The sequence below is a fragment of the Corythoichthys intestinalis genome, chromosome 16, assembly GCF_030265065.1.
Source record: "Corythoichthys intestinalis isolate RoL2023-P3 chromosome 16, ASM3026506v1, whole genome shotgun sequence".
NCBI lineage: Eukaryota > Metazoa > Chordata > Actinopteri > Syngnathiformes > Syngnathidae > Corythoichthys > Corythoichthys intestinalis.
Window position 1 is genome coordinate 9,599,312 of NC_080410.1, and position 14,148 is coordinate 9,613,459.

The 14,148-nt window shown below is 40.6% G+C and overlaps 1 protein-coding gene across 3 annotated transcripts in view; it reads left to right on the forward strand.

Annotated features, from left to right (window-relative positions):
- The window catches only part of cacng3b (calcium channel, voltage-dependent, gamma subunit 3b), a 60,769-nt gene that overhangs the window by 23,168 nt on the left and 23,453 nt on the right, over positions 1-14,148 (forward strand). For all 3 annotated transcript variants that reach the window (XR_009067297.1, XM_057860767.1, XM_057860768.1), the window contains 2 exons: positions 4,201-4,284; positions 12,519-12,659. Coding sequence is in view for 2 of the 3 variants with exons in the window: in XM_057860767.1 (XP_057716750.1) it covers positions 4,201-4,284; positions 12,519-12,659 (225 nt within the window). In the remaining variant the exon portion in view is untranslated. The remainder of the gene's footprint in view (positions 1-4,200; positions 4,285-12,518; positions 12,660-14,148) is intronic.

The window sequence follows — 14,148 nt, forward strand, 5'->3', positions numbered from 1 at the left end:
ACTTAAATTTACCCCATTTCACTTGCTGAATGTACTTGTACATTTACGTATATATACATACATATACACACAGTGGAAAGATCGCTTCGACACACGATCTTTTCGACATCTTACGTAAAATCTGACTCTCCATTTTGTTTCTACATTCGACGACATGCTCGAAATAGGACGATTTATGACGCTTACCATTGAAATGACGATGGAAATGATTGAAAAATATGAGCATGGTGGGCGCATCCGTGAACTGGCTTGACAATAAGGTGACAATCATTATTGTGGTAACATCGCCAAAGAAATCCCCAGCTTCATCAGGTTTTTGATCATTTATTTTAGAACACAACATTAAAAGAGAAAGTAAAATCTCTACCGCGCCTATCTCACTGTCACGTCAGCCACACGGTGCGTTCTGGTACAGTGCGCAAAACACATCCGCCTCATTAGAACTCATAGAATTTGTTACATTATTACAGGAATTATTATTTTTCTGTATCATTACTATTTTGATTTTTATTTATAATTTGTTTTGCTATGTGTAATTGCCATTTGTAATAGTACCATCAGTAGTTATTAAAGATTTAGTGTAGGTTTTCGGGCTGTGGAACTAATTATTTCAATTATAATGTATTCTTATGGTAAAATTCTGCTCTACATTCGACCATTTCAACTGACAAACAAGGTCCTGGAACGAATTAACTTTGTATGTAGAGGTACACCTGTATTTTTAAACCTGGTATCTGTGAAATATCGGCATCGTCCGATACCACAGCCGGTTGTCGAAATCCGTATCAGGAGCCAGAAAATAAAATAACGGTGCAGCACCAGTGTTGACTAATTTGAACAGTAACAATGAGTGATTAGCTAAGTAGACTATGCCTTCTGTGTTTTAGTGAGGAGGGAATTCAAATTCTCTCTACACAAACAAAAGAAAACACATCTTTCAGAGGCTTCGGCCATGGCAAAACATTGAAGATTTAAGAACTACTTTATTACTTTTCAAGCACCAGCGTGGATGTCAATATGAATTTATTGAATGTGAGGTGATTGCAACTTGCATTGATGTGCAGCAGCTGTCTGTATCAGCTACAGAAGAGTGCAATACATCAAAGGGTGCGCAGTCTGTCAGATGGACGCCGTGCTACATCAAATGTTTGGTCCCATTTAATGAGCAGACTCAAGTCAAGTAATTAGCTTCATCGCGTTTGCACTTTAGTTTGTTTCCTCCAAGCCACATTTTACCAATTATAGTAGTCGCAGACATTTTCAGATTCCTTACTTCCTGCAGGGAATCTTACCTCTATTCATTGAGGGGAATTAATTTAGTTCATCTCTGTTGCGAAGGAATTTGAATATTGACACTTTAGCCAACAGCTGAAAATAGTCATGCTGTGAAATAGCCGTCACAATAAAAGAAAAAAAAACATCACACTGTTTTTGGAAATGTCTCAGCCAATTTAAAAGACGTTAGACTGTAGTTGTGACCTGTTTTAGAACCATAGCTCAGTACACCTCTGGGATGTGTGCCAACAGAGTAAAGAAAAATACTGAGACCCTTTTTTTTCTCTCTCTCTCTCTCTCTCTCTCTCTCTCTCTCTCTCTCTCTCTCTCTCTCTCTCTCTCTCTCTCTCTCTCTCTCTCTCTCTCTCTCTCTCTCTCTCTCTCTCTCTCTCTCTCTCTCTCTCTCTCTCTCTCTCTCTCTCTCTCTCTCTCTCTCTCTCTCTCTCATGCTGGCATTTAATATAAAGTGAAGAACACATTGTTCTCTAAATGTAGCAGGTTGGAAAACTATAAGACACATGAATGATCATCACAAGTCACTGTATGAATAAAGATGAACGTCCTATCAAAATTATTAGTTCATGTAAATATTTAAGACCTGCAATGTATCAGTTGACTTAGCGACCATCAAGCCATGACTGTATTTGCAGGATTAATCAATTTATGGAAGTGCAAGAAACTCTTCATATGCAAATGCATCAGCAGCACATTTCCTCCCGTTCCTCTGCCGTTCTATCCCCAAACCTCTTTCACAAGCACTTCCTCTCTCGCCTTCCTCCTTCATCTCACCCCCCAAACCATCACCTCCCCCTTCAACTCCTTATCCTTCGTGGGGTTGACCATGTGTGAATGGGACAGGATGATGGGAAGGAATTAAGCCACATGCAGCAAGCGCGTGCACACATTGCCACCTGTGCGTGTGCTGAGGGACGCATGTGCGAGCACTGGAGGACTTCCACAATGAAGGATGAGTCACTCTCGGGTTTATACGAGGCGTGCTCGTAGCATCCGCAGCCCAGTCAATACAAAACAAACACTCTACCCCTTCACAAACACAAACACACTATATGAATATTCTAGAGGCTTTCACTTACATGAAAGATTGATAGTGTTCATGTATCACTTTAATGAGCTTGGTTGGTTTGTGTTGGCATACTTGATAGCTGCTTAAATGTGTGTGCATGTGTATGCATGTGTGTGTCTTTGGTTTCACGGTGGTAATATTGGATGTACTGGTGTATGTGTGCGGCGGGTGTGATAAGATTTTTCATTGGAGTTTTTCCACATATAGCTGGAATGTTGCCTGTCCTGTGTTATCAATCATGTGTTTCCTCCTATTGTACATTATTTTTGTGATCACTGTTAGGATTGCCAAAAGTACTAAGAAGTATCCATACTGAAATGTTTTTGCATGACCACAGGTCACCAGAAATTTGTTGTCATCGGGTAAATTTGATTTTGCAGTAGTCCTGACAGTAACTCTTGATAGTTTTTGCCTTTTCCTTGTTAACTCATTGGCTGCCATTGACGGCGCTGGGCGCCTAATCCATTTGAAGTGGGTGCGTTGTTTGCTGCCACCCTCCCAGTTCAAATGGATTAGACATCTACTAGTTATAAACTCATTTAAAGAGTTTTAATGGAGTTTTTAAGAGCCACATGATTGCACGTCTCATTATCAATGGCACTGAAATTTAATAAAAATAACATTTAATTTGGGGTTGTTTATTTATGTTGTTTTGAATACAGTGGTACCTTGGCTTATGAGCAGTGGCAGCTTGTGGAATTTTTGCAAGTGTATCTGTACTACATGCAAAACTTCATTAAAAAGCAACGTTAATGAAAGTCTTCTCTGTGTCTGCATTAGCCCTAAACGATATTGGAAAAACATTGCGTTTTTCGGGGGGATTGCGATATATTGCAATATTAAAAGTTGAAGAATTTTCACCAGATAACTTGAATAGCTCTGTTTGGGATAGGCCTAAAAGATATTGGAAAAACTTAACATTGTAATATACGTATATTGCCACGGCTCCACACTTTTTGCATTGGTTGCAGTGGTGCGCCTAACTCTTCTTAAGGTGCGCCAGCATAAAACTCATTGCATCACCTTTAACACTATACTTTTAAACACTCTCCATAACAATCATATAATTCATTCATTCATGCTCCTCTCAAGGGTCGCAGGGGTGCTGGAGCACAGCCCTGATTCTGACTCTGATTCTGATTGAACACTCCAAATTGTCTGTAGATGTGCGTGAATGATTGTGTGTCTATATGTGCCCCGCGACTGGCTGGCAACCAGTTCAGCCTCTCACACCTCCCTCCTGCTAAGCAGTGCGACCAAACGTTTTTTGGGTTTTTTATTTTGTCACCAGTTAAGCTAGTGTTTGGTGCTTAAAGTTAAGGATGATTGACAGGTTTGTAGCTTTGATCTGACAATAGAGGACTTGATAGGTCTACGATCAACGACAACTCATTCATTGGGAAAGTGAGAGGCTGTTCTCGGCAGCATTAGTTAATTTGTGGTGCTATACGAGCATGAAGCGGAAAAAGGAGTTTGTGTCTTCAAAAAAAAAAAAAAAATTTAAATATCGCATGTCCTTGCAATGCGAGTATTGGCATAAGCACATCGCAATGACGATGTTCAAACGATATATCGCTCAGGCCTAGTCTGCATGATTGTATTAAACTGTTGCCTCAGTAATTAACGTGGGTACAGAATTGAAAACAACTTTTACATTTTTTTTTTGCTTTACAATATTCCGGAATTTCCCCATTGGTGGAAAAGTAATAGGCTGGAGGAATATAGCCTCCAGTGAGACTGAACACAATTAAAGCCTGGAAATCAATGTCTTTGTTTTACATACAGTTAATGGCAAGTTAAACAAATGCAATTTCACAAACACTGGTGTTCTTTCCCTACAGGAACCTTCCGAGGCGTGTGTAAGAAGATTGATCACTTTCCAGAGGATGCTGACTATGAGGCGGATGCTGCTGAATACCTGCTGCGTACGTTTATTAATAAACACACATCACATTACATCATAGTTCATCAATATCAGTGTTCAACTGTTCTAATTCCATTTTTAGACTGAGACTTTCTCTCAGGGAAACAGACAAACATAGTTTTGTTTCCCAATGACGTCTCTGAGTGCATTTCTCAAATTGCATGAAATTTGCTCAATAAAAACAGTACACAATAAATAACATTAACAACAGTAAAGCCCCTTTCACGTACCCCTCAACACCGCTAAAGTCTGGGGATTTAAACGGGCACGCCTTGTATGTGAAAGCAATTTCCCAGGTCGACTGACACAGAGATTACGCAGACATGTAACGGGTCGCGTCTTAGTATAATGTCTGAGACTTTCCCGGAACGAGGTGTATGTGAAAGCAAGCGTTAAATTCCCACGTCACAGCACGATGGCTGATGACGTTAATATCATGGCGGGCCGATCGTCACTTCCTCTTTCTTCGCAGTAAGACAAAAAGCGGTAAACAAACATCGCAATTATCAACATAGCAAGCTGGAAATAGCTAAATTAAACTGAAAACATAACAAAATTTGATTGCTACTGGATCGTAGAGCCGAGGAAGAGAGTCCATCGTACATCTTTGGAAATACGTGGTTTATTTTTTTGTGGATGTTAGGGTCCGCAACTTCAGAAACAAGGTTGGTACCTCAAAGCAGACAACAACGGAGGGATGCGTTTAAGGGTTTATTAAATACAAATAAAAATACACGTGATTGCGGAAAACGGGGAATAACACAATGGGTCCGTGACAGTAGGTCGACAGGGATCAATAATACCAACCTAAGCGGTAGGCAGAGAGCCAACAAGACAACAAAACAATTCACTCAAATACCAGCACAAGGTAGGGGATTTAAAAAAAAAAAAAACGCCGGCAGACGAACAAGCTAGCAAATGTACAAAATTCAAGAGTACAAGGTGTTGAATGGCGCCCAGCAAGTTAATATCTCGGTACTCTTCTCTTGGATCGCCTAGGCTTAAATAGTCTTGATGAGCTTGAATTGGCTGCAGTTACGACGTCAGGAACGCTCCCACAACTGGCTCTGTAACAAAACACGATTTGACTAACATTGTGAGAGCCGATGCCAACCAAAAATGACGTAATGTCCGGGTTATAAAATCACGCCAGAAGCCCTTCCCGCACAGAGAGCGCCAGTGGGCAATATGGGACAAGTCTGTGAATGTGCCCAACCCGCGTCATTCCCGGGATATGTGTACATGCGTGATAGCAGTGACGGGAGTAAATCCCGTGTCACCTTATACGGCAATTTACTGGGATATGTTTGTGAAAGGGGCTTGCTCCCACAGACTAAGTTAACGTGTAAGGATTTCACCAGAACTTTAATCAAATGTTCCGCTATCTGTTGTGGGAAGCTAACGCTAAGATTGATAACTAGAGGTCGACCAATATATCAGCAGGCCGCTATGTGTTTTTTTTTCCAACATCGGCCAAGGGCTGATTAACAAAAAAAAAAAATGTCGATAAAAAAGTATTTTGATCAGGCATCTGTGTGGGCAATTGTGGCTGCCGCTGACTGACTGTAGAACCCCAGAAGGACAGCTTGAAGGCAGACTGCTACAGGAAGCTTCAGGCTTGCCTGTTCTGTAAATATCGCCTGTTTTTTTATCTTGCATGACAGAATATGCAATGCTGCTTTAGCTTTTTAAGGTGTTTACTGAGTGATCTTTAAACTCTAAAGGTAAAAATTTCCTTGCATAATCTATGTGCTTAAAAAAAAAACGTATCGGCCTCTGTTATGTACTTCCCTGATCTAAGTACATGTAAGGCCGAGACTTGAATGGAACAACACTTCTTTATTCAGTGTGCTTCTCCTCATATATGTCACAGAGACATAACAGAGATCCCCTTTTATACTGTAATACCACACCCACAGGAAGTGCACACTATGGCAACAGCAGTGTGACATAAATATGTCACATCTCCTCCCCCCTTACATAACATGTCCCAGAAATAAACACAAAAATACCTTCTGTTTTTCCCTCATTACTTATTACTTATAAATCCAATCTATCAGGCGGTCACCTGTCGCGTGCAGGATAACGACGTTCAACCGTCACTTCCGATTTTCCACTTGTGGAAACAGGTTCCGATACCGTTTCAGGTTCCGTTTGTGCATTGGTTGAATTAGACACAATTACAGCAGGATTGTTTGGGTTTGACACATCCGGTAAGCTTGACATTTCTGGTATTTTTGACACATCCGGTAAGCTAGACATTTCTGGTATAATTACACTGCTAGCATCATCACAATCAAGAGACAGTTCTGGAGTAGTGTCTGGTGTTCCCAACAATTGATCCACATGGCGACGCCAAACACCATCAGCTGTCTGAACTGTGTAGGAAACAGGCCCAGTTTGAGCAATGATGGTGGCAGGGGCCCACTTTTCCTTACTCTGGTAACTCCGGGCCATAACAGAGTCACCAGGTGCAAAAACTCGGTTCTTGGAATGCAGGTCTCTGTACTTGACTTGCTTCCGTTGATCCATTTGAACAATCTCGCTCAGGGTTGGTGGTTTCAGAAGATCCATGCCAGTTCGTATCTCTCGAGAAAACATGAGGCTCGCTGGCGATACTTTGGTAGTTGCGTGCACAGATGTTCGGTATTTGAGGAGAAATTCGTGTAGTCTCTGATGGAGTGTACTTTGCCCTTGTGATGCTTTGAGAGCATGTTTGAGGGTCTGCACAAACCTCTCTGCCAAGCCGTTGGTTGCCGGGTGATATGGAGCCGACTTAATGTGTTGAACCCCATTGGCTTGCAGGAATTCAACCATTTCTTTTGACACAAATTGGGGCCCATTGTCTGAGACGAGTTGTGCAGGGGCTCCGAAACGACTAAACATCTCCCCTAACTTCTCAATTGCCTTTTCCGATGTGGTTGATTTCATGATGCTACCTCTGGCCACTTACTATGGGCATCGATAGCAACCAGAAACATTCGATTTTCAAAAGGCCCCGCAAAGTCAATATGAATGCGGTGCCAAGGGTCCTGAGGAAAATCCCAAGGATGAAGTGGGGCTGCAGGTGGATTGTTGCGAATCTTCTGGCAAGATGAACAACTTTTTACCGTCTCTTCGATCTGTTTATCTAATCTTGGCCACCAAAAATAACTTCTCGCCATTTCTTTCATTTTAACAATACCACTGTGACCTGCATGCAGTTGCGCAAGCATTTTAGCACGCAAAGACTGTGGCACAATCACTCTCCTCCCCCACAGCAAACAACCCGATTGAACAGAAAGTTCCCACCTCCTATCCAAAAAAGGTTTGAGAGCGGTGTTCTCACACTTGGTTTGTCCTTTAATTACCATGTCCATGACGACTGACAGGTCGGGGTCTATTCAGTGTGCTTCTCCTCATATATGTCACAGAGACATAACAGAGATCCCCTTTTATACTGTAATACCACACCCACAGGAAGTGCACACTATGGCAACAGCAGTGTGACATAAATATGTCACAGCCTCCAAAATCGGCTTTGGATATCGGCAAGTTGCCTTCCACCGCCAGACTATTCTCCCTGTATTTCTCAAACACTGTGAGAATAGTCTGAGACCCAGCTCCTAAATGGCCTCTCGAGGCGAACGAAATCATCCGTCCAATCAGATTCGATTATTTGCATGACGTGTTCTTAATGAACAACGTCACTCTTGCGCGTCAGAAAACAACACAGATTGCGTACGGGAGAGCCGAGAATATGTTCCAATCCGCGGTAAAATCAGTTTTAAATTACCAAAAGCACATCGAGACAAGTCATTGACAGCAGTCTGTCTCGCGCTAGCCATGTTGAATAAACTTCTCCATTCTCCGCTCGCACTAGTTTCTTGTCGCTTTACCAGTGTCACGTCCACCCTTCGCTGCTTGGTCCACTTCGCTGTCTCTTTGCTGTGGCTTGCTCCGCCCTGGGAATCTGATCCGCCGGACAGTCGCTAGACTCAATCGCTGGAACAGCGGTGAGTCTGGTGTACCAGGCAAATCGGCAAGCATCTGAAAAATTTTCCAGCATTTCAGCATATGAAAATCCCATATTGGTTGGCTTCTAGTGACAATCTCTGTAGTGTGGAAATATTTTACATTTAGATGTATTTTTATTTTCCTCTCAAACATTCCCGAGGTATCAGATCGAGACTCGGTATTGGCAGATCCTCAAAATCAGGTGACACAGACTCAGAATCGGGTCCAAAAATATGCGAGTAGAAGGTTGATATCGGGCATAAAAAAGAATCTTGAGTGTCTTGGGATGGAAACTAAAAGCAAAGGATGTACTGTATCAAAGCTTTGACAGACCTGCTGTATTGCAATTACTGATTGTACAGTTGCTGGTTGAGGCAGAATGGCTTAACAACATAAATGCACCAAAGAGATGGATAGACCACTGTCACACTGCCTTTGGCAGAGATAAATAAATATTGTTTTTCTACCTTTCCCTGCAAGGTGAAATATTTTGTTCGGGAGAGATGCATAACCCGTGCACAAATGATTTAACCAGCGGACAGGCTTTTAACAATGACTGCAGTTTGTTTAAAAAAAAAAAAAAAAGACGAACTACCCCGTCGTTATTCCCACATACATCCATAAAAGTATTAGAAGAGAAGGTGGTCTGGGGATGGTTTTCTTTTCTTTTCTTGATTGTAAAAATGGGAAAGATGGATGGAGAGGAAAATGTTCAAAGCAACGTGGGAGAGTTCAGCTGGAGCTTCTTTTTATTTGCTCCACTGAACACAGAGCAACATCCCCATAGGCTGCCAATTCGAACACAAGCCTGAGAGCCGGCCAACCAATAGGGAGCCAGGACCTAGTGACCGGCATTTCATTCAGCCCAAGGGTGTGGGGCATTGGGGCGGGACCTGTATACTCAACCGCACAACATCATTGGTCACAGCCTAGTAACTTAACAAAACAAATTACTGGTAGCATTCATTTTGGGACAGGTATGTCTTGAAATGACGTTCCAATTTGACATGTATTTGCAGGGAACCTTCAGTATGCCATTACAGTGAGTGCACATATGGGATCCTGACAAATATTTCTTATTATTTTTGGCCTGCATGTGTGTCAGTGAGACTCTCCATCTGTCTTAGTTTCTCCCACGTTTCCTCTCTCCTTGCTAGACTAGCTTTGTTGAACTTGCTGTGTGGACTGTGTCTTGGTCATTTAATATGTATTTTCTACAGGGTTTGTGTGGGTCCATTAAAAGCACTTTTAATGCTTTTTAAGGACCCACATAAATGAAATAGATTTGTCAAAATTCAGGCCTTAAAAAGCGTTAAACTGTTTTATGCATTAAAAATTAATATAAGTTTGATGGTTAAAAAAATCTTTTTTTTTCACATAATATATTGTTTTCTGATTTAATCGGGTTGCTGATAATATCGGCCGATAAAAGCATTGTAGAATGATATCAGATAACATCGACATCGGTTTTTCTTTATCGGTTTTGGGCAAATATGCGTGTTGCCTTCAAATTGAATGTAGAAGCCTTTTGCCTTTTTGCGAGGGCTTGTCACAGCTTAGCACAGCAATTATGCTTATTGTCCATTAGATGTTTGATAGTGCTCGGGGTTGAAAAAAAAATTCAGCTGGTTCAAATTGAACACAAATAGTGTTGCAAACTAATGTAAACTAATAATATAACTTCTCTTCGTCATTTTATGTATCTGTACAACGTACTGTTGTCACGATTCAAATATTGTCAACTCGATATCGATACTCAAAACAATACTCAATAGTATTGCAGAATGTAATGTTATTTTCATCATGAACATTTTCAGTGCCATTGGCGATGATAGACGTATCATTCGGTGGGTCTTAAAAATTAAATTAAAACTCTTTAAATATGTTTATCACTAGTAGACGTCCAATCCATTCGAACTTGGAGGATGGCAGCGAATGAACGAATTGCCGACATTCCTATTTTAACTGGATTGTGCGTCCAGCATTGTCAATGGCAAACAACCATTAACAAGGAAAATGTCAACTCAACTCAAATTTACTCCATTACAACCAGTGTTGTTTTTGGCAGCCCTTTTCATTTTTGTCTTAGTCGTTGTCTTTTGGACGAAAATACTTATTTGTCTTTGTCATATTTTAGCCATTTCAAAATGTGTTTGTCTTCATCTAGTTTTAGTCATTAGTTACTCAAAATAGTTGCATCGAGTTCATTTTGTCTACACTTATAGATTAGTGGAATTTTTCTTTTATCCCAGACAATAGTTGTAGGTGGTTTAAAATTTAAATACCTGCTAGCTGTCCATCCAAAGGACAAAATCCACACAGAAAACAAATGTAACTGCATATATGAAATTCCATGCAAATCATGCAATAAATCATGCATCAGGGAGACAGGGAGGAGCTTTAATACAAGAAAAACAGAACACAAGAAGGAATGTGAAAAGGAGACAACAATGAGACAAACGAGCAATAAAAGAACAAGCACAACAGGAACATCACACGTCAGCCATCACCGATCACTGCAAAAGGGAAAACCACATCATGGACAGGGAAAAGGCCAGAGTATTCCGCACCAAAGAAAACAAACATCAGCGCTGGATCAGGAAGGCCACTGAGATCTGCAAGCAGAGCCGGAGGACCATCAACGGGGATGAAGGGGCATACATGCTCTCTAGTACCAGGACAAGCATCCTGGAAGAGTGAACACATGGCAAACTCATTCCAAGGTGACGACTCTGCTGGCTATAATTAGCCTCCTATCGGCAACTATTAAGAGCGTCTAAAAAATGCCATTTCGCCAACTGGCTCTCCTCTGCTTATACTGACCAAAAAAGTGAAGTGGCTCTGCTTTGGAGTGGCCAGTTCATTAAGAGGATGCTCGCCATTTTGAAGCTAATGCTAGCACGAACACAAATGTTACGCTAATGCAACGTGTTACATTGCGTGTGTGATGATCACTCTGCACACACCTTTAAAGGCTAGAGCAGCATTGCATATTCTCTCTTGCCAAGATATGAAAACAAATCTTATCGTGTTTCCAAACAAGCAAGATGGAGTGCAGCTTAACTTGAGACACATCCTAAACTTGAGTGAAGGGGGCGGCGCAGCACATCTCACATGTGTGACACGACCCAAAACACTTCTGCGATGCAAGCTGACGTTCTCCACGTACAATTTGCAAATGTCACGCATTGTGAACATATGACAGAAACTATGTCGCATTTTCGTCTCGTTGTCGTCTCGTCAGACGAAAACTGGCATTTGTCTCCTCATGCTCTAGTCTTTCAAGCCACGGTGTTAGCTCGTCATCCTCACGTCATAGTCAGGAAAAAATTGTTCGTCGACAAAATATCTTCGTTATCGTCAATGTTGACGAAATCAACACTGATTACAACGAATTTGTGGTGACCTATGTTAGTGCAAAAAACATTATTAGTGCTGTTGTGATGCGCTAAGAGAGGAGTGGACATGTTTTAGTGAATATTAATTGGGATGTCTCCAATGCGATCCTATTTTGGACGCGATCACTTAATTTTCTGAACCTGGTGAAAAAGGTTTATTTATTTATTTATTTTATTTTTAAAGGCTACAAAATAACCAAGATGTACAAGGATAGCTGTAGCAGGCATCTAGCAGTAAGATAGCCTCACACAAAAGTGATAATGTCTGGCATATATAAATATTTGACATTTGGATATGTTTTTTTCTCTTTCTTGTGAAGACATTGCCAAGGTATCGGATTGGTACTCTGTATCGGCCACTCCTTAAAATGATATGACTCGAAATGGTGTGCAAAAAAATGTAATCAGGACAACCCTAATCATTATGAATCTCACAGAATTTTAGGCATGTGATTGGATGCTGGATGGGCAGAGCTGCCTAAAACGTGGGATTCAAATTAATGTCACATCTTTTGTTTTCAGTTATTTCTATACCGATCTGTCAAAACCCGTCTTTAAAAGTGGCACAAAATAGGTTCAGTATGCGGTGTGCTGTACAATTATCATTGTGTGCTGGAAATTTATCAATCACAACATTGATGAATCGATTTCGACTTGGCTTTTATCGCATTTGTGTTGACCACAAAGAAAATTCTAGTCCAGTTTGAAAAGCAGCTCAGGGCGCTCACTTGTGTAGAGGTTGTGAGTGGAAGCATTGTGACATGCATTGCTGCTATTTTGGTAACTTGTACTGTGTGACTGACAAATTTCATTAAGCAAACAGCTTGTTTTAACCTAACAGGTGCAGTGCGTGCCTCCAGTATCTTCCCCATCATGAGTGTGGGTTTGCTGTTCTTGGGAGGACTCTGTGTAGCCGCCAGTGAGTTTTACCGCAGCCGACACAACGTCATCCTCAGCGCTGGAATCTTCTTTGTCTCCGCAGGTCAGTTTGTACTGCAAATGTGTCCCTAAAGCAAGCATAAAGCAGGTCTGGTTTCTGCAATAAGAGGGATTTTTGCTGCTGTACTCATTTCTTGGTTTCCTGCAGTAAATCTCTTTTTCAGGTTGCATATTAATGTCAAGTTCATTTCCTGAAGGTGTTCAAACATAATTGTTGTAGTCTATTGTTTGGCTACTCACTTTTTAGTAATTAGAGCATTTGTAGAAAAAAAATAATTGACTCTAGTCTGCTTCACTTGTCCCACTTGACCTTGTCATAATAATGAACGTCAAAATAAGAGCATGAAATTATAGTTGAGGCACGTTTTTGTAATATAAAATGGATCAAAAATATTACCCTCAGTGAGGTGTAATTGTACATTTGTTTGACTGCGTTCAGTTCCCATGGACTGACTGGTTTTCTGTCTCTGAATGTGCTCTGTGACTGACCAGCGACCAGTTCACGCTGTAGACCTGCTTTTGCCTGAAGTCAGCTGAGCTAGGTTACAGCACCCCATAACAAAACATGTATGAGCCCTATCTAAATATATTGTCATGATTACTGATCCAGATATTTTAATCCTCAGTGATGTTAATGTAATATTGACAAACCTAGTATACACATTTCCTGTAGTGTTCACAGATGTTGACGTTAATTTAATAAAATGACAGCACAAAATAAAATATTGCTCCCCTTTCTTTTTACATATTTGGAAAAGGATTGGATTAGCTGAAGCCACAAATATTGCCTCTTTTATCAATAATTTCAATTTCAAATATCAATGTTTACGTTTTTGTGTCAATGACTGAGTGAAGCTCGACAGCCACATAGGTTAAGATGGTCCAGCCAAGGGCGTAGGTTTACATAGGGACGGTAGGGACATAACACTACCAACTTTTCAGGATGCTCAAATTGTCCCCACCTACTTTTAAGCAACTTTATTTGAATTATATAATGATTATAATTGATGATAATTATTAATGATAATTTATTGTGTCTTCCCATCTGTTGTAAGAATAGAATTGACCCTTCCATTATTAAGTGAATTACTGTATTTTCATTATGTTCAGGTTTACATTTACCCCTTTTCACTTGCTGAATGTGCCGGTCCATTTTTTCCCTCTCAAACGCACGTTTGATTGGCTGATGACTAGAACAAACAAGCACGCACACTCACACAATCCCGACAGAAATACATGTCAACATGCCGCTTCCTCCACCCCTTTCAAAGACGAGGCATATTAGAATTTTTTATCGGCCATTAATTGATTAAAATATATTTATTTTCTCCATCATTCATTGAAAAATAATTTTATTTGCAGCCTATGCAGACATTTCTTTAAAAAAAGAAAATAACACACAAAAACACAACCACTGTTAATTTCCGTGATATGAAGAAGGTGGGATTTCCCACATGAAAATAAATGTAACTTTTTTCATTTTTACGTAGGCAACCCATCAGCATATTTCTGAGAAATGTAGCCCTGACTCC